The 27,658-nt window shown below is 38.2% G+C and overlaps 1 protein-coding gene across 1 annotated transcript; it reads right to left on the bottom strand.

Moving 5' to 3' along the window:
* Nucleotides 1-211: 211 nt before the first annotated feature.
* On the bottom strand, nucleotides 212-27,658 carry tspan12 (tetraspanin 12). Its single transcript, XM_053508201.1, has 7 exons — nucleotides 27,069-27,658; nucleotides 20,712-20,794; nucleotides 18,042-18,177; nucleotides 10,013-10,078; nucleotides 6,126-6,233; nucleotides 5,798-5,941; nucleotides 212-2,215 (listed from the first exon to the last, which is right to left on the bottom strand). Exons 1-7 carry the CDS (start codon nucleotides 27,132-27,134, stop codon nucleotides 1,925-1,927), a joined length of 894 nt encoding a protein of 297 aa, XP_053364176.1. The 5' UTR covers nucleotides 27,135-27,658; the 3' UTR covers nucleotides 212-1,924.

Below are 27,658 nucleotides of genomic sequence, written 5' to 3' on the forward strand. Positions count from 1 at the left end.
CTCTGAGGACTTGTGACTTCAGTCGCTCGATAGTTCAGGACTGGAGTTTTCTACAGTCTACCTGATACTCCAAGAATGAACTGGACTCCATTTTAACTTCAACACATCTCCAGTTATACTGGATATAAAATTTCCAGTCTCAGACAGTATAATGCAGATCAATCCCTGCTATCCGTTCACCCAAATGAGGATGGGTTCCATGAGTCTGGTTCCTCTCAAGGTTTCTTCCTATTACCATCTCAGGGAGATTTTCCTTACCACTGTCACTGTTGTCCTCAGCTTGCTCATCAGGGACAGTCGTATCATTTCAATTTATACACATTTCATACAAACTTAAATAATTATTTTGATTGTTTAAAGTTGCTTTGCGACAATGACAACTGTTAAAATTTGTGCATTTTCACTAGCCAAAACAATAACACCCAAATTATAGCTGGACATTGATAAAACATTTAATAAATGAAATATTGTTCATATATAATTTTGTTTGTCAATGCAACGGAATGAATCTAATAAATAGTATTGGTAATGGCTACAAAAGTAAATGAATGACAAGCGCTGTCTGTAACGCTCTGCAAAATTGTGGAGAAATGAAGTTGAAAATGAGTTTGTTGTAAATTTCGTCAGCCATTTGTATATCACACAGCAAGAAAAATGAGAATACTCTTTAGTTCTTTAGTTCATCTTCCTACTGAGAACCCTTACAAGCCTGAGGCTGTTATAACCTCCATGCTAATTTATAAAAAATATACTATTATAGCACAGTCATTAAAACATTCTATTCCTAGTGCATCCTGCTAGTGCATGTAACTGTAATTTAGTCTGTAAATATCTTTAAGTTTCAACAAGCACAAATTCAACAAACATTAATATTATTAATAATCATAATAATAAAAGACCTGATCATGATTGTTAAATGCACTGTAATTCACACACGCTTCAGTGTACATGCTACGTCATCTTAAAAAAGCACAGCTTGTGTTCATGCTTTCTTATAGCAAAGCCACCGCTAGAAGATTTTATTGTCTAAAACTAGAACTGTTCTGTAATTCACTTGCTAATGAATTAAGACATACTGAATAGAGGTAAATCCCCAAAAACATAATGCTTAGAATAGCAGACAATTCACACCTAAAAAAAAACAAAAAACAGTTAGGACCCAAGCTTATGTGCATGTCTAGTGATTATAGTCTATAGTTCTTTAATCCTGGAATATCAGGTAACAATATGGGGAAAAAACACGTAACCTTATCCAGTCTTCTATGGCTCAGTGGCTGTATGGAGGAAAAGCTTCACAGGTGTTCAGGTACACTTCAACAATCTTCTTTGGTTACTTAGTCTTAGTGTTTAGAACTTTGTGAGGAGTGTTCGATGGCATCCTAACCCATATACTTGTATAGAAAGACTCCCTGCTCGTTTAGGCCACTGTATATTTCATTATCCCCTTTGTAACCATAGTTTCAGTCTACAGAAAACACTTGATATGTTTTGTACGGTACTGTGCAAAAGTCTTAAGCCCACCCCTTTTTTCTCAGATTAAATTTAATTACATCATGCACACCATCTCCACCTGTTTCTCACTGGTTTATGCCTTATGTTAGATGGTTTTTATGATTGAATGGTTCATAGGTCACTGTGTGGCTTAACAAACAAAAACATACCTCTGAAACAACTCACATACAGGGACTGGACTGAAAATGAAAGCCAAAAAAATACTTCAGGAAGCCTGGAGAACTATTCCTCAAGACTACATTAAAAAGAAAGGAAGGTCTGACTCTTTTGAAGCAAAACATAAAGGTATGGGCGGCTCACATTTTGCACAGTACTATAAGTTAGAAAAATGAAGGGTTGCTGACTCTTCATACTAGCGTTAATGAACAGCTGTAAAAAACTCGAACAAAACTGGACCGGTCAACTCTGTTTGCTAGGAGAGCTGCTCCATTTCAATTTGGCTGTGTCCGTTAGCCCAAGTGTCAGATGTCCGTAGGCAGCCATGTCCAGGTTTTTGTGACTCCTCGGCAAGGCAGTGTGTGTGTGTGATTGTGTCAGGTGGATTAGGATCGGGGGGTTTGTGGTCGTAGTAGAGCGCCCAGAGCAGCGTGAGGGTCAGAGTCATGGCCAGGATCTGTGCCACTCCTATAGACACACCAAGGAAGCGAAGGACCTGCAGCTGCTTCGTACCTCGGATGAAACTGTATATCTTTGGGCCACAACCCTGGAAATCGAACAGAAAATGTCAAGTTAAAACAACAGTTTATAAAAAAAATAAGTGTCCTCTGCTGTTTCTAATGTGAATGTGTTTGTGTATGTATGTATACATATATATATATACATACACACACATACACACACACAGATATTCAAGTATAATAAAAAAAAAATATATATATATATATATATATATATATATATATAAATATATATATTCTTTTGTATACAGCACACTTTATCACTTACAGTATCTTGCATAAGTATTCACCCCCCCTTCGAATTCTGTGTTAATATAATTTAGAATTCAAATACTGATTTAAAGCACAGCATAGATGTAAATTGTTGTATACACTATCCAATAGGCATATGGATTCCACGAGTTTTAAATAAATAAAAAATTGAATAATTGTAAATGTTAAACTTTTAAAACTTTATTTATTTAGCCTAAAAAATTATTAAATGTTTGAATGATTAAAAATTTTCACTTGAGTGTGAGAACATGAGAATGTAAGCAAAGAAAGGTCATGTAACTCTAACTCGAGATCTCATAAACATAAAAGTTTAGGATAAAGTGGCGGAACTAAGGAGCTGTTCCAGCTGTTTAGGGCAGAGCCAGAAAAATGTAAACAAAAGGTCTTAAAAAGGAAGAGATTATAAATAAGATCAACTTTGATAATGTGAATTTTAGATCATTAAACTACCTTGAGTAGTTCCTTTATTTCTTGCAAAATTTATTTTAAAAAGCATCTTTAGGAGAGTTCATACAAAAACAATCTGCATCTAAACCCATGCAAAGACCCTTCTTAATCTTGTTTGCTGCTCCGTCCAGAAACAGCACACACTTCTTACGCCTGTCAGCACAGCAGCTGCCACGGTAATATGTGAGAAATGCAGCACTCATCCGGTGTGTGTGTGTGTGTGTGTGTGTTTGTGTGTGTGTAAGAATGATATTTCCTATGCAGATGGAGCAATGTGGAAAGGTAGGTACATTATTTCCTGGCAGTGAGAGATTTGTGCTTTACGCCTGACACACCTTCTTATAGCAGAAGGAGAAAAAAAGAGAGAGATTTTTTGACTGGTTTTATAAAGCAGCTGTTTAAGTCACGAAAGCCACCAGTCAGCTGTATAGAATACAAATAATTGTTTTTAACCTATACTCATCACTACTGTATAGCTACAGTATCTATCTAAATAATGTTAAACCATTTCAAGGAATGTAAAAATGTTTTACTAATTCTATTTTCTTTCAAAAACCGTAAGTGGCAATATTTTTGGCACCCTTAAAAAAATTTACATTTTTTATACTGATACATCCACAAGAGTCAAAGATTTTTTACATAACATATTTCTCTTTTTCAAACTATTAAAGATGATTTCTACTAGTTGAAAAACAGTTTTGCAAAAGAGAAACTACACTACCTAAGAAAAAAGAAGCTGGTTTATAATATATTACAGCTTAAAATGTCATTCCCTGCATTTTATTCCTTTCAAAGATGTATATTTTCTTTTGATCACCTTTGTAAAGGGTGCCATTACTTTTGGGGTCAACTGTAAATATGTCTTTTTGATACAAGTGAGTTTGTGTATGGGGTGTGTTAGTATTTCCTGAGAGAACAAATGTGCTTTGTAAAGTGTGTGTGTGTGTGTGTGTGTGTGTGTGTGCTAGAGCATCATAATGGAGGGGGTTTCGAATATGACCTGACCGCAGTCAGAGTACACTGTGTCTGAGGCCGTCCTGACCAAGCCCACAGCACCGCTCTCAATCCAAATGCAGCTCCAGCCTGACATAATTCTCTCCGAACATGACTTCTGCCAACCCAGGCAAAATAAACCTTGACATTTTTGTTAAGCGTGTAAGGTTGTTTCTTAGTTAAATTAAAATGTCCTCCAGAACCAAGGGATCTTTAATGGTTTCTTGGAAAGTTAGGGATTCCTAAAGGCAAAAAAATTGCAGAGGAACTTTAACGACTTAAAACGTACTGAGACGAACAAATGAGTAAAATAGAGTAAACCAAGCAAGGATGATCATTGCTTTCGGCTCTCAAACTGCAAGATGACCAACATGACCGGTGTGAAAACTAGTTCTGTCAGGACGCAAGGTTCTTCTCGCATGTTTCAAGGATTTTAAAATAGTTAATAAGAAATTTTCCTTTATTTTCATATCTTTAAAAAATATTCATGAGAGTGTAAAAAGGTTGAAATTGATGACCAACTATGATGGGCAATCAAGTCAAACTGGGACCTGTGATGAACTTTGTGAATGAAGGCGTAAAACCAGTTGACAGTTATAGAAGACTTCAGATACAGTACAGTGATGAGACTCTTAACTGCAGTAAAACATTTAAAGCCCATAAATCCGTGAATGATGATCCCTGCCGAGTTCCCTTGGAGCCTACTGTATTTCAGTAAACTGCCTGATCCTTCAACAGAAAACTTGTAGACGAGGGAAATCTGTCTGTGGGAACTGTACACACAATCTTTTACCAACACCACTTGCACATTACAGGAACTTGGCCAGGAGCTATTGCTGTTTCACCTGTACTGTCCTGATCTCACTCCAAGCCATTTACTCATCTTGGACCATTAAAGGAATTCCTGGAAGGCATAATGCAGTTTAAACACTGGGACAAGTGTGTTGGTGTATAATAATGGACATTTTTACTCTCATTTTCATGTTCTTTTATTCTGCGCAAACAAAATTCCCAGTATGACTTGAACGCACCTTAGAATATCTTTATGTCTTTGCCGAGACTGACATCATTCAGCATTTCTAACATTAAATGTTAGGTGTGGATTATAAGCAATGTGTTCCTAAACTGCACTTTACAACAGAGTTCAGTGTTTAGGCAGCGTAATAAACAGGATCTCGCGCTGAGCTCATTTGGACTGACTTTGGAGCGATGGAAAACCCAGTCACCCAGGAAAACCTGACATCAGCTCATCACAAAATTATTCATTAATATTATTTAAATTCATCTTCATGTCCTTTACACTCACCTTCAAATCCTTCTTTTAACATATTTATGCACCAAAGGTGCTTTTAATCAGCATCCCAGAGGTTTAATAATCATAATAAACTTTACACTACCTTCTTCATCCAGTACTGAAGTTCCTTTTCAGGATTAATTTAATAGCTATAAGTCAAGTTCTTCCTAGACAAGCAAAAAATGTATCCAGTCTAAAATGCTGAGTGCGACCTAAATGCAGACTGGTTTTCTTTCTGAGCATGAAGAACATTTGGGAACTGGCCTTGAACCTGATGTGAAAGACACCTCAGGCTATCTCGTAAGCGTAATATACGTCTTTAAACCTCTATTCACTTCACAAACAACTTGGAGAGTCAATCTCAGCCTCTTCTCATCTGAGCCTCTTATCTGTCAAGTCAAAGAATTCTTTATCTCTCATTATGGAGTCCTGCTGCATTACAATCACCTTCCACAAAAGACTTCGGCGTCTGAGGCTCGTCTTTAAAAAGAGCTTTCAGAGCCCGAGGCTATTGAGCACTCTCTAATTACCCCAGGCTACGGTTCGGCCCACTTGAAGCAATCGTTCTTCTAAACAACCGTTGGCCGGCGCCCAGGCTTACCTCCTGGTAGAGGTCGCTCAGGTCAGTGTAGTGGGCGTGGCGAGCGCAGCCTGCATACTGATTGGAGCAGCAGGAGTCAGGTGGCCACTCCATCTCTGTCATCTCTAACCAATCGGTGAAATAGATCACACCGCAGCATTTAAACTGAAAAGCAGGACAGATTCATAAAGGAGAAAAAAAGTGAATTCCCTCCAGATTTAAACATATACAATCAAGAAAATCAATAATCAAGAAAAAACAAAAACAAAATACAAGTTAAATAAAATTATGCTTTAAACTGGTCTGTACCTGGATGGGACATTTATACACTGCATTACTGCATCCTCACCTCAGTCTGAAAGGAGTTCCAGGCGTGTGTAAGCCACTGATAGCGCTGCAGGCCGTAGTTGGGCATGCGGGACTTCAGACTAATCATATCTGACCTCTGTACTGATGGCTAAACACACACATACACACACAAATACAAAGGATAAACACCATTAATGATTATGATTATTTAAAATGATAAAAAAAAAATTAACACTTATATCTTGATATATACATAGTTGGTGATGGGCAAAATAATTCCCCAATAAAATTCTCAAAAACAACAATACATGTTATATTAGTATTACTGCAGTGACTCCTGCTGCTATTTACTATACGACGGCTACTACAGTTCTATTGCTACTACTTACACTTCTATTTCTTCTTCTTTTACTACTGTTACTATTATTTACATCACTATTTCTACTACTTGTTCTTATTCTACTACTACTCCTACTACCACTACTGCTATTTCTTCTTCATTTACTACTACATTAAGCCCCCGACTTACAATCATTTGAGTTACAAATTCGGATCTACGATATTTGTAGATCTGAACAAACACGTAGTCTTGTAGTAGTTCACATGTATTGTACAAAACATCAACACTGCAGTGCACCAGATACCAATATTTACAATGATTATTAATATGATATATGAAAAAAACAATGTTTAAATAGCAAAGTCTGGTATGTTGTATGCATGTGTGGGTCAGATAATCCTCAAGGAGACAGAGTTCACTGTCCAATACAGCTCAACGACAAAATGGCATCTGTTCAAGCACGCAGTAAACACCATGTAGCGTTGTCTTCCCGGTTCTGCCTTTAAACAAGGTCAGGTTAGGTCTAACCCTAACCCTTTAAACTAACCTTAACCCTTCTTCTCCTTCTCCCTCTTCTTCTTCTTCAACTATCACTTATACCACCCCCCTTATACTACTCCAATACTTTTCCTCTTCTACTACTAATTTTACTACTTCTATTTTTACGTAAATTTCTACTTTTATTACTACTACCACTTACTATACTATTTCTTTTTCTTCTGGCTCAGTCGGTTAAGGCTGTGGGTTACTGATCGGAAGGTCAGGGGTTCGAGCCCCAGCATCGCCATGTTGCCACTTTTGAGCCCTTGAGCAAGGCCCTTAACCCTATCTGCTCCAGGGCCGCTCAAAGCTGACTGACCTTGGCATATGTAGCCAGGGGTAGCTCAGTGGTTAAGGCATTGGACTACGGTTCGGATAATCCCAGGTTCAAACCCCACAACCACCAAGTTGCCACTGTTGGGCCCTTGAGCAAGGCCCTTAACCCTCAACTGCTCAGATGTGTAATGAGATAAAAAAAATAAAATAAAATGTAAGTCGCTCTGGATAAGAGCGTCTGCCAAATGCCTAAATGTAAATGTAAATATGTGTAAAATAATTTCACTGTGCTGTAAAGTACATCTAATAAATAATTGAATATTCTATTCTTCTTCTGATACTACTACTATTATTACTACCAAAACTAATACTAATAATAATACTACTCCTTTCACTGTTATTGTTTTTCTTCTACTACTTTTACTGCTACTACATAACATAACATATTCTGCTATTCTTTCACCACCACTACTACGACTATTACTATTTTGGTATTTTGGTCCGTCCACATGCCCTCTGGCACATTGGGTGATGGATACTCCCCACCCTGAAGCTATAGCCATCACTTTTGTGGTAGTTACTTAAGGGGTCTTTTTTTGGGGGGAGCGCAAACAAAATTTAAATTAAAAAGGTTTTTCAAAAATTGACGTGCCTACATAGACACTTGTTTGTCCGGCGTCCCGCGTATACAAATACAAATGAACGTAAAACAGTTTTGATTTTTTTTTTGTAAATAAATTATATTAAGAAATACAGCGGAATATTGTGACTAAATAATTTAATTTCATTATTAAAATAAATAATTATCATGTTAAATAATTACATGTTAAAGTAGCATTCTTCTCTGCCTACCTTTAAGGGGGCGGCGCCTCAGCGTCCCTTATTGACCGGCCGCCACTGACTATAACTACTGCTATTTCATCTTCTTATCCTTCTTCTTCTTCTAATACTACTACTATTACTACTGGTATTATTTCTCCTGCTGCTGTTAATATTAAAAGTACTTTTACTACTACCACAGCACTAAATGGACCACCCATTGTTTCCCATTTTGCACGACTGCTCTAATTTATCACAATGAAAATGCACACCACAAACACGGTGGAAATGCTCGCAGACATTAAGCGCTTTCCATTAAACATTTATTGACTCTGTCCACAACCCTGAGTGATTCTGTAAAAGTAAACACGTTTTCTATTTAGAGGAATGTGTTGACATTCTCGTCTACGGTAATCACCATATTCTCTAGAAGCTATGGACGGATCTCAGTTTGAAAAATGTTTTCGTATTCCTGGTATTTCTGGTAAGAAGAGAAATCAGTGCTATTTGTTATGTAAATGTAAAACGGGGCATGGGAGAGCTGTGGGAATTTTCACAGTTGGACAGACATTTATTTGGCCTGCAGTGTGATATATATCAGCACGGTCCGGCATAATTTCCACTAATTCCTCAAGTTTATGGCATGACATTAATTCACATGAGGCGTCTGAAACATCAGTACGCTCCATATTTCTCAGATGAATGTCTCTCTCATGAGCACTTTATTGAGCAGCACTGCTGTAAAACATCCTGCACTTAAACACCTTATTCTGGCAGACTGCTGGAGCGAGACAAGCCTGCCTCAGGTGCCCTTCACATGCTCTGGAATCCTCGCTTTGCTTCTTTCATCCTGACTGGCAGAGTACCCACAATGCACCTGGGGCAGGTGTGTGGCAGAGTGTGGAGTCTGATAACAGAAATGGGGGAAATTCTGCAAAGCGGGATTTACTGACTGCCACATGGCGATGTGGAGAAAGGGACAGGAGGGACAATAGGGATAATGTTGCAGGGCCAGGTGCAGAGGCGTAGGCTCTTAGGGATTGGCCACACACACACACACACAGATATACGGACACACACATACAGAGGTCAGTTTCGGTCACACCTGCACTACGGTACATATCAAAACCATTCAAGGGTCTTTCGAGTGCTGATAAGATCCTGCCTGGAGAGAGTGTGTGCTTGTGTGTGTGCAGCCCAGCAGGTTAGGCTTATCTCTGATCCGCTCAATCTAACAGTAGCAGATGCTACCAGAAGCTACATTTATCTCGCTTTTTCCTCACGAGCACATTTCACAAACAGCTCAAGAAAACCTTTTTTTTTTCTTGTAAAAATTCTCCCAATCCAAAAATAGTAATAAAGACAAAAAGTGCATCTATTACTAGAAAATTTTAAGATTACATTCAGAGCCTTAGATTTAAACTGATCACATCTGGAATTATTTTACTCTACATTCGGAGCATCACTGGTTGAAGGGTGCACAAATTTTTGCACTCGAAAATAAATGGTGTTATGCCTCATTAATATTTATTCCTGTTTCTAAAACTCCAAAAATCTTATTTCGTGTAGAGGAGACACCAGATCACCTTTTGGTTTTGAGTTATCCAAAGTTCATGACTCAGTAACTACAGTGAATCTAACTAACAGGAAATGTCTGACCTCCGCCTACAGGTCATACACTGCACTGGGTTAATACTAAAAAGCCTTTTATTTTTAAAATCCCAAGACTTTTTAAAGCATACCCAGAACATCTTCTCTGCCAATTAAATGTGCTCGTCATGAAGCTCATTCCATTTTATATGAGCAGGAAAACCTGATCCATGCTCTTATACAGGCAGTTAAGTTGCTTATCTGCATATGTACGTGAGACAGAGAGAGAGAATGGAGATGTGAGCGGTAACAGAGGGAGGTGGAGGGGGGGTCAGTATTCCCGTATTCAGGGTATTACTCACCTCCTCGTATGTCCACACGCCACTCGCCAACTCCACACAGAAGATCACCAACAGACTGCCAAAGTACTGTAGAAAGCCACAAACACAAAGAAATGTCAATATTTAACAAGAACATTAAAGAAATACCTTTGCATATGAAATAAATGCGTTCAACGTATTCTAAAGGTCAAAATTTGTATTTCAAAACGCATTTTCCAAATGGAAATAATGTCAATGCAGATAATCCGTTCAAGCCACCCAAAAATATTACCAATATTACCAATTACCCACCAAAACACGTATAGAGTAGGACAGCATTAATTGGTAAAAATATGTGACACGGAACATTTCCTAAAAATGCAATCAGAGTCGTTTGTACACATCTACCGTTGTTGCATGTATAGCTGTAACTTTTACATTTTTACGTGTTGTTCAATATATACCCTTTAGGCAAAGAATTAGACGATTGATGACCGTTTATGACAGCTGTTGTCATCTGCTGTTGTGAATCAGATAATGTAAAACACATTCGTTCATCTTTCATTTCGGAACTATTTTTTAACCCTGACAGGACGTGTCGGAGAGACGTCATTTTAACAGTCATCAGACGTCTAAACGTTTTCTGGGTATAATCATATTTGTGTATATAAAAACAATCAAAACATTTAAAAAAGAAGTACAATATGAAATAAATAGACATTAAACCTCATTTAAGCTAATTTATGATTTTTCTTGGCACCGGCTGCTTTAAAAACAAAACTGAAAGAAATTCCCTTTTTTTCTTGCTACCATCCGTGGGACCCATGGTGCTTTGTCTTTTCTATATCTATAAGTGTTGAGCAGTTCCCGGACATACACGCAACTTAGTTAGCGTTCGGTTCGGCTTGTATACAGAAAATGCTTCATATAGACAAATTTCTTAAGGTTAAAATCAGTTTTTTGATTATGTGCTAAAGTGAGCCACCCGTCATTTCTTCATATTTTGCTTCCAAAGAACCTGACATTCTTGTATTTATAATGTAGTCTTGCGGAATATTTAAGGAACAGAACCATCTGTGAGGAATCTGGGTGTAATAATTGACAGCATGCTTACATTTAACAGTCAGATTAATACAGTAATAAGGAATGGTTTTTTTTTCTTAGAAAAAAAAACCTTGGAAAGAAGCCTGTCGATTGCTGACTTTGAAAAGGCGATACATGCGTTCATAAGTTAAAGGCCAGATTATTGTAATGCTTGTGTATCATGACCTCCTTTAATAATCCCTTAATCGACGAACACTTGCACACGAGGGCATGTTAATACAGGAGTTAGGAATCCTTCCAATCGCTTCCAATACATTTTGGAACTGATTTTAAGGTTTTTAAGTCTAGTCTGTAAGGTTTTAAATGATCTGCCACCGCAATATCTAATTGATTTATTACAGCATTCAGTCTCAAGTCGCTCGCTTAGAGCTTCATACCATCTAATCTTAAACTTAATGACGTCTAAGCATAAAAATTTATTTTAATGAGCCTTTGCCGAGCTTGTAGAACAGTTTACCTTTTAGAATAAAATCGGCTTCTAATTTGGAAATTTTTAAGCATGTTTTAAAAATGCATTACTACTCTTTGGCTTTTAATTAATGGTTCTCAGCTATGTGGTTTGATTTTGTTAAAGTTACATAATTTTACCATTTTTTTACATATATTTTTATGTACTTTCAGTTTTATTTACTTTAGGGCACTTAAAACACGTCGTTATTATTTCTATATATTTGTATTAATTTACATTTGCAATTTATAATTTACATTTATATTTGTAATAATAGATACAGTATATATAAAGGATATTTATATCTTTAAATAAATGGCAATTTACATGTTGTTGACAAAATTTTATACTAATATTGTTGGCCTTGGCAAGTTTCTGCTGTATAAGTTAAATAAAGTCATATAGGATGCATCACATGAATATTTTTCTATACCAGCATACTGCAGGTCATTCCTAATAGGATCTATTCTGCTTTTTTTAGAGGAATACTGAAAGGCTCTGATGGGGCATGGACACACACACACACACACACACACACAAAACAACCCCTCTTTACTTTCAGACTGAGATAGCAAGGAAAGGTATTCGCCATTCACTTCACACATGGACACACACTGACGCACATCCATTTGGCCTGCACATCCGACTTAACACTCAAACTGTCAACCACTGTGCGCACTGTGAGGCCTTATTAAGATAAATGTTCGTGTCAGGAGCAAGATTTGGCAGCGAGCTAGTAGCGCGGGTCTGGCTGACTGGGTTTATTTGGAAACTCCAAATATTTGTGTTAAACAGATGTTCGTTATGGTGCTATGATCCATTAGGTATTCGTCGCACGTATGCGCAACACATACAATCAGACGCTACAAACATATACACTCGCATGTGTAAGGCGCAGACCACAAAACCCTGATGTGGCTTTTACACCTCCTCCTTCCAAACATCTCACTCCAAAAGTAGCTGATTTGAACTTTTAACCTTATCTTCGCTCTCGCTGATGCTCGTTTTCTCCCACACACACATGCACAAGTATGAGGAGATATCAAATCAACATTAATTAGCAAGTCTGACATAAAGGAAAAAAACTCCAATATGATGCCCGATGCCATGTTTTTTCCAAAAACCTCACTCAGGTCATCTGTAGAAGATCTTTAAAACTCGTGACTCCTCAAGAGGTTGGTAGGTCATCTTCAGGAACATAAGCTATTAATAATTATTTCCTGAGAATGCCTTAAAACCAACATTACTCCAATTAATGCAAAACTCCAGCTAATTACTGACTACCAACGTGCATGACCAGACCACAGTGTCCTTCATGTGTCCTTTATGCAAACAGTGAGTATATGTGTCCGAGAGAGTGTTCTCGCTATGTGTGTGACAAGGGCTAGCGGACAGAAGCTCAGGGAAACTAAGGCACCTCTTTGTTTCTCTCCAAATCATCTCACTTCATGCCTGGATTGTCTTACCTATTGAAGCTGTGTGAGATAATACGGCAGGCTTGCTGTAACTCAAACCCAGAGTGGAGAAGAGTGAATAAATAAAAGGATGAATGGAGAGACCCTGTAAGGGGAAGAGTAGGGCAAGTGGGGGAAGACGTCCCAGAAATCTGGTTCCTCATCAAAAAATCAAGGCCGCAGTTCTTCTGCACACACTTGCTTCTATATACAAGTAGTCCAGCTCAGGTGTACGGCCGGGTGTTGCATTGACATTTGCAATTGGTTAAACTCTTTTAAGCACTTTTAGATACTATTCTATATATTTAATTTAACCAGAACATATTGGTCGATAGTGCCCACACTTGGATGTTTAATTTTTTTTTTATTAGTCATAAAATAGACTTCTATGTGCACAGACAAAGCGTGCAATGAATAACAATTACGGCATGAACATGGACCCTGTTAGTCAAAACAGTTTACAGAAATGGAACGTGCCTGAAAAACATATCCTTATGCTAGTTCAGACTGGCCGAAGCCCAGATGCCAACATGCCAGGATACTGCAAGGGGTCAACTTGGATACAGAAGTACATACTGTATATTACTGAATTATTTAGTGTTAAATGAGTGCTTATTTAATCTCTCTTTTGCGAAGACTCCAAGAAACTCTGGCATTAGAAGTTCCTAGTGAAACCTGGAACCAAACAGCTAGAAATGCAGTGAACGATTGGACTGATGCCATGATGTACAGGATGAGAGGCCTGTTTTAAGCTCTGCAGATAAGCATCAAGGTTTTAAATCTAATGCTTGGAAGCTATACAAGGCCAGTGAAGGTAGAAGTAGTATGATACCTCTTTACTGACATCCCCATTTTGCCCGGAAAGGCATAACCTAATTTTTTTTGTAAATATTCACAGCCACAGGCCTTATGCAGCTCTGGAAAAAAAAATATCCCACATCTATAAAAAATTTATTTTACACTCCAAAATCGAACGCTTAGATTTTAAGCTTTCTAGTAGTATAGTGTGTTCCCATATTGCTTGAGGATTTGATGCTTAAAACTTATGTACAAAATGTGTATTTAATAAAAAGTTACGAAGTAAACATTTAGACTGCTGCATTAAGGATGAGTTAAGAAGAAAGAGCAAGTGCAGAAGGACCAGCTGGGAACAAGATGCAGCAGACAAGTATTGAGATATTAACAAAAAAAATCCTGAAAAGGTTATAAAGATTACATTATATTATATAATTATGTATTATGATGTCCTCTATGTGGAAGGCGGTCAGGCCTCTCTTGCCCATTTGCAGTTCTTCCAAAACGCTGCTGCGCATTTTCTAACAGGAACACGGAAGCAGGAACAAGTACCTCCTGTCCTGGCATCCCAACACTGACTCCCAGTGCAGTTCTGGGTCAAGTTCAAGATCTTGTTTATAGCCTACAGAGTCCTGAATAATCTAACAGCACCATATATTTCTGACCTTTTGAAGCCATACAGTCCAGCATGGTCTCTCAGGTTTGGTGATCAAATTTTACTTGCAATCTAAGTTAAAACGTTTAGGGGAATCAGGGAATCATGTCTTTTCAGTAGCAGCCCCTTAACTCTGAAATAAGCTGCGCCCCTGGCATTAGGCAGGACCCTACTTTTCTTATTTTAAATTACACCTTAAGATCTGTTTATACTCATTTAATACATTTAATACGATGTGACTACTAGACAGCTATACCTTGCCCGGTTTTTATTTTTATTTAGTTTTTATTTTATACTTATCATTGGTTATTGTTTAAAGTGAATTTTAACCTATATCTGTGGCTATTTAGCATTATACAGCACTTTGGTCAACTGTGCTATGTTAAAATGTCCTTTATAAACAATTTGACTATTAAGGGACCAAAGTGGCTTAGAATAGAAATAGTCAAAGCATTCTTGAAAATTAATAGGACAAACCAGCATGACCCAGTCTTAGAATAAAAGCTAATCCCATAAGGGAAAACCAATGCTTCAGGTAAACAAAATATCAAGGCAGCAAAATCAAGGCATAAGTACGCCTTTTCAGGAACAATTAAAAGCCTAGTCCTGCTTGGAATTACTCCCAACTTATAAGCTGCCATCCATAATGAAAAGTCTGCAAAATGTAAAATGATAAGTAACAACCTGGGTTTCGGAGGATGAGGTTGTCCCTAATACACTAATCAGCCATAACATTAACTAATGTTAACTAATATTGATTATTAACTATACACTAGCAAACTGGTAAAAGGGTCGTGGGCACCAAAGGCCTTTTAGGACTAAAAAGCCGGTCCATTCGGTCCAAGCCCAAGAAAAGCCAATGCAGTAAAAAAATTGCTGAAAAAAACTTAAAGGCACCAGAACACCCAGTGCACCACAGCCCATCAGACACAGTGCCTGGCAGGGAAAGAGTCCAAGACCACTGACCCAACCTCCAAACTCCCCAAAACCCAATTCAATTAAGCATGCATCAGACGCACCGGACAAATAAGTCCCATCCACAGAGGCCCCAACTCACAACCTCCACTCAGAAGATCCACTGCCGATTTACTGGTGCCAGAAACCACAAAACACCCCCAGAGGTCTTGTGGAGTCATCCCTCATGGGGCCAGAGCTGTCTTGGTTTCACAAAAGAAACCTACACAATACTGGGCATAATGTTATGCATTATGAGGTAATGGCTGATTGGTATATGCATCATATACCATATCTATGAGAGGTCAAGCCATTTGAAAAGAAAAGTGTCTCAAGCACTGAGCCATAAGGGACACCTGTGCATTTACCTCTTTGGCTGATACATACAGGACACAACTCTTAACAGACAACTGAGCAGTTCAAGGCCAGTTGAGGGTCTAACTTGATGATTCTGGAATTTGACTTCTGTAAATGTATGACCTTCCAATCAGGAGCCCAATGCTTTGACCATTAAACCACCACTGCATAACCTCTGCATGGACTATATCCGACTCATATTTGCTACATAGCGAAGGTGCCTGTGTTTACCACAGGACCATTTCAATAAAGTCACCTTAATGAGGGAACAATTTTAAGGCTCAGTACAGCTAGGATACTAAGAGAGAATCATTTTCCATCACAAGGCCAGTTTCTACAAAAAATATGTTCATATTTTCATCTGAGCTTTAAGGCATTGCCATCATTACCCATTCCCCTAACAATGTCACCTGAGTCTCAATCTAGCACGATGGCCATTGATACTTTGCTGACACCTGGGAGGAAAACCCCCATAACTGACAGTGTTTGTGGTTTACTTTAGTTTTGTTGGCCTTTTATCAAATTTCTTCTACCCTCCTTTTGCTAATGGCCCGTAACTATCGTAAAATACCACTGCTTAACAACTGAGCATCACTCAGAATGCTAATCCAAAACACTCAGAATAAATTTGTGGCCAAGGCTCTATTTTGGCATTCTTCACCTGTCCGTTGCTTTAATTGATGGGAAGCCCTGAGGCTGTAGCTTGCAACTCCTCTCTGTAAATTGCTGTTACATGGACCATAACTCTTTTTTATGGCTATTTACATGCTTTATGGCCATTTTAAACAGCGGGAGTAAACCACTACAAGCTAACAAAGAAGGTTCTACTAGCACATCATGCATTCTGTCAATCCTATTTGCCTGAGTCTGGCCTCAGGAAAGCGGGCGAGGCTGAGCTTGTACAGAGATTTACAGCATACCTGATCGGAAAGCATGACAACCTGAAGGGCTCTCTTAGGCTGGGAGGGCAAACCAGTGGACTAACTGATGCAGAAAAAAATTAAGAGCTAACTCCAGCTCTGGTTGCAGAGCTGGACTAAACAATACCCCATGTCATGCACACCTTGATTATGGCTGACATCAAATATTTAAGTAAAAACAGCGCATTTCAAACTCTTTACTTTGTCCACATTTTGTAGTGGTACGGTATCTAAAATAGATTCATTTGGGGTTGCAGTTTGGTGTGTTTAGTGTAGTGTCATGAATCTACACAAACAGTGATTTAAAGAAAGTGTAACATGATCTTAATATAAATATAATTATTTCCAGGACACCAGTTTCTTTAACAAAAATGAATCTTGTCTTTGCCACAAAGCACTACCATTTGGTGGAAACCCAACACTAAGTATGTTTACATGGACCCTAATATTCCAATAATTAAGAGGGTGGTGTAATAAAATGTTCAATCGGTAACTATTAGCCATGTAAACATTTGATTTAATAGTTTCTCTCTTGTCGGAATAAATTTATTCTTTCTGCACGTTTGCCCCATGTGGGGGTTACATTAGGGGACGTGACGAGTTTTCAGGAGGGAACTTTTCCTTCTATTCCTGATCGGTAAACTCAGGGTAAACAACCCTCTCTATTTTCATCTACTGGTTCACTGGCTGAGAAAGAGGCACTGATTGGCCCAGCGTTTCATTATGTAGTAATGCATCTAACCAATCACAAATGAGAGTGAATTCTTGAAATTTGTTACGCCGAAAAGCCTAATCTAACCTCAAACCCCTTTCTTTTTTTAGATTTCTGGCAGTTTAAATGTTTCACATGGGGCAGAAGAAATGTTTATCAGCCTGAAAACACTTTCCACACAGTAAAGTATGGTGGTGGTAGCATCATGTTTTCTTTTTTGTTTTTGTTTTTGTTTTTATTCGGAAAGCTGGTCAGATTTTTGGAGAAGACGGGATGGGAAATAACGAAAACTAAATAAATAAATCTATAAGGAGAAGCTCTTCCAGGCCAAAATTAAAAACTACTTCTTTACTGAGATTAACTAAAGATGTCATATTTCACAAAATATGACCCAAATTTGAGCAAAGGTGTAAACAAATTATAAGCAAAATATATGGCAAAATTAATAAAGACCATGTTTAAATCTTAAACGTTAGATGTTGATTAAAAAAATGTTTACTGCTAATGTGTTAATTAAAATGTATAAACAGGAATGGTAGGCTCCTGAATATTTACACATGCTTTGTAAAAATGTTGCTTCTTACTTGCTTTCTCTCTCTGTGTCTTGCTCTTTTTCTTTAGTACACACTTAATCAAACACACACACAATGAAAACCCCACATGGAGACATACCCAGGAGAGAAGCAGCAGATTGCATTTCAGCGTGCCACAGTAGCCCACCATGGCCACGATGATTAGGAAACAGCACACAGCGATGACAACGGGGTGAACCGCAGGGGAGTATGTGAGGACCGCTGCTTCTTCAAGCCTAAAACACACAGACAAGGAAGAAAGACTGGGAAGTCATTCATTGGCAGGCTTTTTGTTTATTTATCAATCCATCCTGTTCTTCCTCCCTCCCACCCCACCTCCATCCATCCTGCCTACTAGATCTTCCACTCTCAGAGGGCTGCATTTTTATTAATCCACCAGTTACAACTAAATAATGATTACACTCAGTAGGAATGTAAGCCTCCAACCTCTTACTCCCTCTCTTGCTTTTTTTGTCCTCGTGTCTCAATGATACATAGCCAGGAAAGGATATGGGAAAGCCAGCTAATTTTGGATGAGTGTGAACCTCTAGTGATCTCTCTCTCTCTCTCTCTCTCTCACACACACACACACACACCTTTTGCTTACCCAAAACATCTCATTTTGCACCATAGGATGACTTTTCCCTCTTGAGACAGCCTACTAATAAACCTGCACACACACCCACACACACACACACACTGAACCATACCCACCACGCATACAAAACGGCCCGACACCGAAATCTCAACTCAGCTGTTATCTTATTATGTGGCATCCGTTCAGGGCAGATGAGATTTTTATTGCTGCAAAATGGAACTGAGTCAGCAAGTCAGGAAGTTGCAGCTCTGGAAAGCTCATTTTGCCATACGGCAATCATGTCTTAACACATTCTGCTTTCCATTTATTTGTGGAAACCGCTGCAAGATTGTGCGACGACTAAATACTCTGTCTCACGGTGCTAAATTACACCTCTGACAGAAGAAGCGGAAGATAAGTGCCAGCTTCTTAATTTAGCATATCGCTTTAGGAATCTGTTCTGAGTCTTTTTTTTTTTTTTTTTTTTAAGAGTAAGAGTCTTTGGCTTGATTGTAAGTCTGTGCGAATCAAGAGTCACTAGATTTTGAGTTGATTTAAATTCAGGGTTTTTTGAGAGGGGATTCTAATCAATATGAAGAAAATTTCACAAAATGAAGTGATTTTCAGATTTTTTTTATGTTGTATGATTTATATTTTTCAATTCTATATTATAGAATATCTAAAACATGCTAATGTGGAATTCTTGAAACTGATGAGCAGTGTTGGGTGTAACGCGTTACAAAGTAACGTTAAAGTTTTTAGTTACTTTTTCAAAAATGTAATCCATTATTTAGACAATTTATGTAATCCGTGAGCCAGACAGCGGTCATTCTGTTAGTGTGTGTGTGTGTGTGTGTGTGTCTGAAAGTCGTCCTACAAGCCCCACCCCCAATAACCTGCCTCCCCCTGTGTTATTCCTGCTGTTTTACCCCTATCTCACCTATGCGTTTGACTCGCGGTGAGAAATGGTGTTAGTCACAAACTTCGCTAAGTGATGATGGTAAAATAATTATAAAGGGCTTGACTAAAACAACATGCATGAGGAATCACAAAGGAGTTTTCATTTTCTGCAATAGAAAATGACTCTAACTAGTTACTTTTATCAAAAAGTAAAGCAGATTTTTTTTCAATGACAGTAATTTTGTAATGTAATTAGGTACTTTAAAAATTAATGTCCCCCAACACTGATGATGAGTCAGGAGATGATAGGGCAGTGGTGGCTCAGTGGTTGCTGGTCAGAAGGTCGGGGGTTCACGCCACAGCACATCCATCTGACACTGTTAAGCCCTTAAGCAAAGCCATTAACTCATTAACACTATCTGCTCCTGGGGTGTGGTATCCTGCCTGACCCTGCGCTCTGACCCCAGCTTCCTAACTGGGATATTTAAAAAAAAAAAATCACTATGTTGTACATATTACATAAATAGGATTTTTTAAAGAGTTTCTTTTGCAGTCATTATAATCAACATATATATATATATATATATATATATATATATATATATATATATATATATATATATATATATATATATATATATATATTTATAATTATGACATGTTTGAGAATATCATATTGCGATAATGAATTTAACTGTGATTCTTTTTTTTGAGGGGTTCACAGACTCTGTGTGAGTTCACAGATGCACATAATTGGCTGTAGAGCCATAATTGATGCCTCCTATCCCTCCCCTGTAAGAAAGCTTAGCCAATCATCTCTTTACAGACCCATGACTACGAGAGGATACAGCATCACCCAGGATTCGAACTAGCAATGTCCGGATGATAGGGGAAGCACTTTACATAAATGATCTCATGAAGTGGATATGTACAATCTCAAAAGTACTTCACATTAATAAACAAATATTTAAATAATTGACAAACTCTATGTACATTTTGAGAATAAATAACTCCACATGTTCACATCACAATTTAAATTTTTATGCGATTGACGGATATGGTTTTATATAAATTGGTATTAACTTCCAATTAACTGGTATTATCACCACTAACATGAGGTAAGATTTCAACGGAAGAACCAGGGGTTATCGCGTTTTTATTTTAGTGCAACTGATTCAATTCTTCATACTGTAAAAAGCGTATTTACTGTGTGAACCAGGCTACTGAAAATGACCTGATTGTTTGTATTTGAATAGTCTGGCCATTCACACCTGCCCATTCAGGAACTCTCACCTGGTGTCCGCAGTTAAGGTGAGCACATTGTTCAGGTAATCCCTAAGCCACGCGGCCACTCCCAGCACACACAGAGCCATTAGCTGTGGAGAGAAACAGGCTTTAGTCTGACATCACACAAACTGCACAACTCACAAACCTACATCCCTACCAGGATTCTCAACTCAGAGCCTTCTAAAGCTTCCTGGGATCCTGTTTGTGTAAGGCTAACATGGCATGACCCACTGAGATATGACTCGCACAGTTTAGTTTGTGCGCCCTGTTGGCATTCTTGGCTTTGAAAGCGACACCCGGCACTTATCACATTTAATTCCCTAAAATAGTGTGTAGCAGAATGTAAAACATGCAGCGCAGGCTCGGTTGGGGGTCAAAGAGGCAGCCCGCTACGTAGAGATATGGCCATGGGGTTTAATAGACCTTAATTCAGTGTGCAGTTGTTGAAACAGGAATATGGAAAGCCAAATGGATCTGTAGGGCAGAATTTTGTCTGACGCTTAATGCTTTTTTTTTGGTTTCCCTTTGGTTTGCGTATGTAGTAGAACTATTTTAACCAGACAAATACGCAAACTTTAAGCTTCTATTCTCAAATATTCATAATTAGAAAACTCAAAATGTTTGGCGATATGCCATTTTATAGCAACAAACTGTAAATTTAAAGTAGATGCAAATAATACAGAGCTCAACTGTAAGCATTACAGCGGCATGTGAATTTAATTCGTTGCGGAGACGAGTTCTAAAGGCAAAATTTTGTATTGCAAAATGCATTTTCCCATAGGACATAATGTCAATGCAGGTAAACTGTTCCAGCCAGACAAAATAATACCAATATTACCAATTTAGTTTCAAAACAATGTAAACAAAGTAAAATATTTAATAAATAGACATTAAACCTCACTTAACCTTAATTTATAATTCCTTTTGGCACTGTTCTTAGGATCCATGGTACTATGTCTTCACAAAATTTTGCACAAAATGCAAAAACAAACAAAAACAAAAAACAAATATGTAAACTCGCTTCTCTTGGCTTTCTGCTGAAGCAAAAAAAGGTTTTGAACAACTCCTGGACTTGTGGCCACTCGTATGCTGAAAAGGCTGAAAAGTTTACATGTCCGAGGTACCATCGTACAGTGAAACCTCAAATTGCAAGTAACGAGTGTTCCGCAAAGATTTTTAATAAATTTTGACTTGGAAAATGAAAAAGTCTTGGTTTACGAGTACCAAGTATCACGTATCACGCATGCGCTTCTTGTTTTGACGCGAGATCACATGATCACAACTGAGCCAACGTTTTTTTTCTCTCTCTCTTGCGCTGCGAAATTGTGGGTAATTTTATTCCCTGCTGGGTCTTAGTGCGCGTCTCTAACTGGTATAATTATCAACCGTGTACGTGTGTACTGTTTACTATAACACTGTGACTACGTGCGTGTTAAACATTTTATTTTGTGTCTGCATGCATGTGTTTACAATGTGCGTGTAAAGCAAAAGCAAGTCCCATTTAGAGAGGTTAAAAATCCATTTTCTCTCTCTGTATCAGCCTACTCTTTGTGTCTGGTCATTGGACACCATGCCACACATGCAGACCCCTCCTGCTTTCGCCTTCACAGACACACAGACACAACACACTATGTCTCTCTGCTCTACACAGAAACACTGCTCTGTCACGATTCTTTTTAAAGGTGAAGTGCAGGTTAATTTGTTTTATTTTTACTTTACAGCAGCGATTCCGTTAGTGTGTCGCTCAATCAAGTGTCATTAGAGAGATTTCTTGTTTATTTTTTCGATAAAACAGTGTTTCTATTGTGTGCGCGCATGTGAAAAGAGTGAAGGAAGGGTGTGTAAGAGGAAAAAGGGGAGAGGGGGAGATTCTCCTTACTTTAGCTTCACACACACACATACACACATACACAGCACCTGCGCGCACAAATGGAAACACTTATCTGTCAGGATTTATTTTTATTTTTTAAGGTAAATGCAGGTTAATTTGTTTTATTTTTACTTTAGATTTTGTGTTAATTATTTTTATGTATTTATTTTTGGGGGCGCTGTGGGGTATTTTGATTTGGTTTACGAGTGTTTTGGAACACGAACCCACTTCCGAAATGAATTATGCGCGAAATCCAAGGTTCCACTAAGCATAATAAACATAATCATAAACATAATCTTGTTTAACATAATCTTGTTTAACATAATCTTGTTTAACAATTAAAAACCATTTCTTTTGCAGCAGATAAACACAGGATGGTTGCAGATTGGCCACTTTGTCAGTGAATATGAACTGAATGCAAGTTTGCCAATTCTGTCATTGACTTTTTTTCTTACTTTTGAGCAGATAAAAGCCCTGATGTGGCTAATCTGTGGCCGTTGGGCCCCTAATTAAAGCAATTAACCCTTACTACTGCGGAAGTGCCAAGTCCCAGGGATCGCACTTTTACATCCTAACAGTTGTGAATATGTGAATATATGCTAATGTGCTAACAATAAACACATCATTACAGTCCAATAATTTACTATACTATGATCACTAGTATAGAGTGCATACTGTAGACTATATCACTGTTGTTTAAATGCAGATAGACTTTAACAGGAGATTTTGGTGTATTGGTGGTTATAATTTATCTAAAATATATCATGTGAATGTATATGCACTAAACTAAATGCCATGTCTTTATAAAGTTCTTCTCCAGGCTCTCCAATTTATGCTAGCTGAAGTAAAATCCAAAAAAAATCCAAAGTGTGGAAGCATTTCAGTCATAAATTGCCAGACACAGCCAGTAGAATCAGAAAAAAAGGCATTGTGGTGGTAAGAAAGTGGGTAAGGGTGCAAGCGTCAAGTCAGTGGAAAGGGCACACACACCTAAGGTGAATATGGTTAATTAGGGTCTGGGTGTCACTCTGAGCCAAATTTATATTTCCAGTTCCCCTCAGTGAACTTTATTTTTAAAACACGTGTGCATGGTGTTGCTGGATTTTATGTGCTCTCTCTCTCACGCTTGCATACACAGGCTCTGCTCTACTCTCATCCTTATTATTTCCTGGCTCACAGCAAAACACAGAATATAATTAGCTACATCTCCGCAGGTATTGATTCAGGTTGTGAATCATAATCCAAATAGTTGATTTAATACTTGATAGATTATGCGACTGTCGAAACAGTTGTTAGTTGCAGTTAATGCAGTTGCACTGTGATTTCCATGACTGTAGTAAAAAATCACAGATCCCGATTTGTAGCGCTAGGTTAAATGGCTATAAGAAAGGGGACCTGGGAAGTATATGTGACTCAATAAGATGGTTGTAATAATCTCTGTTTAATAGGTTTTTAATTAAAAATCACTACGGACCACCTGATACATTATTATCACGATACCTAGATGTCGGTTGGATTTGTATTGCGATTCTGGTATAATCAAAATGTTATAAATATCTTGATAAATGTTTTTATTTTATTTTTTTAGATACCACACAGGACACTGTCCTGACTACCGATATGTGCATATTTTAGAGTGCATCACCTGTAGAATTATAGAGAAACTGCAAAATTTCACTGCCTCAAATGCAAATGTATACAGGTAGTTTCTGACTTACAAACAAATGAATGAATTCCACTCCTGGGAGCACGTTCGTAAGTCGGATTTGTTTTTAAGTCGGACAAAGTGATTCTTATAAGCCTTTGACACGAATATACAATATAAAGCATACCAATCCACTTAACTAAATCTCTGTACCCTTTCCCCACATGGCCATCATGTAGCCAAAAACCATAACCACACCTAAATAAATCTTACAGTTAAATATGAAATGAAAAAGTGCTGTCTCTGCGCCTTTAAATCGTGAGGGGAATCCCGGACACCATTTTGTCTCAGAGCTGTTTTTTCACAGTACTGGACTGTGAACTCTGTTTTGTTGAGGATTTTGAGAACTTAGGATGATTTACCATCATGACAGCGATACAGAACAGCCATTTTCTATCATTGTGCTTTCTGACTAATTCACTAACACAGGGCTGACTTGTTTTTCCTGTTAATTATGTAAAGCCAGCATGGCCATCATCATTTATCCCGTAGTCGTCAGAAATTTATGCGGCTCATCTGCATTGTGCAATATCACTAGAAATAACAGAGGCAGTATAGCACTATATAACAATCTCTTCAGATGAATAAAGAAACTAATATTGTGCTTTAATTTGCATACTTATGCAGTGTAATAGTATATGTATAAGTATAAAGTGTTTGAGTGTTTAAAACCTCTTAAACATACCAAAAGGTCTGTTTTGAGTGGTAGTCTAATGAATGAATGGTGATGTTGTTTTCATGGTTACAGATCAGAAAGTCATGTAAACCTTTCAGACAGAGCACAGCAGAGATTATTAAACAGAAACTTGTCGGTTTGTTTAACAATTCTGTGCACAAACTCTCTAAAGCTCACAGTTTAACTCGGAAACCATAAGGCCAGGAATGTTTTTCTATCAGTCGCCGCTTCTAATCCTCCAGATTTTCACAGATATGTGAAAAGGAAATTTATGTACTATTTTAAATTATGTAATTTGCTACAATTTAGATCAAATATAAGTCAGACAGTAATATACTATTGATTCTTTGTTCAATTTATTAGCAGCTTTAAAAACAACATCTTACCAAAGTGTAGAATTAAGGGGCTGGTCTGAACAGATGTTTACAAAGCATGAAGACATCTTTCAGAAAGTCCAGGTCGACCAGGTCGAGACTCAGGTCAAGAAGGGGTATTTTAAGATTCTTAGCTTATTTTATATATATATACTGTATATCTTTGGGACAGTCCACTGTCAGATTTAACAAATTTACCTGAACATTTTTTTTTTTTAATGATTCCTTTTTATTAGGAATGATCACCTATGGCATTCTAAAGATCTGAAATAACTATTTGTAGTCATAAATACTGCAACAATTTTGGTACCTGTTTTATCATAAAACTCTGTGTGTTTATAGCTACGTTTGCGTTACAAGCCGCCACATTGCTCATTTCAGAATTTTTTGATCAGAATAATTTGCATGTCATGATAGCTCACTTTCCTAATAAGTGATTCCTTTCACGTTACTATGTGACTTTTACCTGATTCTAATGTGGATGCTTCCTCTGAAACCGGACACATGAATACATCGATACATGGCTCAAGCTATTACGGCTCATTCATTACAAACAACAAATGCAAAATTAAGTAAAAAATTGAGTTTTGCTCTGGAGGACGATAAGCAGCCAGTATTTGTTGAGGTCCAGAAGTAGGAAGAAAGCCAAAGACATCCCTTTATCTGTTTTAGCACTGCTTTGAAAGCGCCATGAAGCAGAGTGCATGCGCCGATTCAAAAAGTTGCCTGATTTCTAATCTGCCTATTCTTACCGTGTTGGATATGTATCTGATCACATGCAAAAGTAACGATCTAAAAATCATCCTTTCAGCCCTAAACAATCAGATCTGTGTCACATTAGGGTAAAAAAAAATCATAACTGAGTAAACTCAAGCCGACAATGTGAATGCAGCCTGTTTACTTCCTGATTCATGATATAGCTATGGGAAAAACCTATTCAGAATTGTTTTGTGTGGTGATTCATGTATCACTACTGTATACTGCCTCCAAATTTATTACTTTTTTTCTTATAACTTGTTATATTTATAATAGAGATGAACCGGTCGATCAGCCAAGGACCTGAATTGGTTGGTTTTCAGTTTGACTGGCAATGACCTGTGATCAGACGATCAGCCTCAGACATAAACAATTCTGTACCGATCTCAAAAGTTTGAGAGTGGCGCAACAGAAACTCATTTTTCACCAAACTCTGTGATAAAATTAGTTTCAAACCCACTCATTACACACACTTACACACCAGTCTCAAAACACAGCAAGCGCTAATTAGTAAAAAAAAAAAAAACATACAACATTTAAGCCTTTGTTTATACACTCGTTTTAAACATTTTCATCACGTGTACTAGGAGTGAATTATTTGCTTAAATTTGTTATTTAAATTATTGTTATTTTTATATTATTTAAATAATGCATCTGGTTTTTAAGTGAGAAAACTAATGGTTACATTTAACTATTCACTAAACCATTTTTTAAAGATTTAAAATTGTAATAAATTCGGGGGGGGGGGTGTAATATCGAATCGGGATATTTATAAAATCGTGATACTTATAGTATCGTGATAATATCGTATCGGTATGTGACTGCTGATTCCTGTCCCTGTAGTAAATACAATCCAGGGTTGAGGAACTCGCGCGGCTCCGCGGCCACCTGCTGCCCTGCTCGGACTTTTTTTTTGTTGCCACAAACAAACTAGACTTGTTTATTGCGCGCGGTGGCGGTCGGTCTGAGGCGCGGGTCTTACCCAGAACAGTAAGTTGATGGCGTAAAGCAGACAGCGCAGGCACTTCACCGAGTCCTCCCGGGCCATCGTGCTCGCGCGGCTTTCCTCATTCTACCGCCGTGCACCCCGGCGTGCGCGCGCGCGACTCGCTCGCTCGCTCGCTCGCTCAATGGAATAAAACTCTCCTTCGGATGTCACATGCCTCCTCGGGACAACTGTTAGAGCGAGCGGTGAGATCCAGATGTGACGCGCGTGTTAAAGTGCGCGGTGCGCGCGCGCAGCGGCAGTGTGCGTTATATCCGTGGGAAGTTTCCCGTTTCTCTCCGAAAGCATTTGCAACAGGTGGTGTGTATGTGTGTGTGTGTGTGTGCCGAGTCCTCGTGCCTCAGGACAGCGGGGGCGCGCACGAAAAGAAACGGCATTTAACCAGAGCTGCCATGCTGTAGTGGTGATTCCCTTTTCCTTTAAATCGTCTGTGATTTAATGCAGGAGATCCCGGAGTGAGCCGCACTCCACTTCTCTCCTCCAGCTCTCTGCGCCGAGTGTGTGCTCTCTGTCCTGCTCAGCCCGGGGCAGGCTCTGTCACTTCAACTCCAGTGCATGTGGGAAGT

The sequence above is a fragment of the Clarias gariepinus genome, chromosome 12 (genome assembly GCF_024256425.1).
Source record: "Clarias gariepinus isolate MV-2021 ecotype Netherlands chromosome 12, CGAR_prim_01v2, whole genome shotgun sequence".
Classification (NCBI taxonomy): Eukaryota; Metazoa; Chordata; class Actinopteri; order Siluriformes; family Clariidae; genus Clarias; species Clarias gariepinus.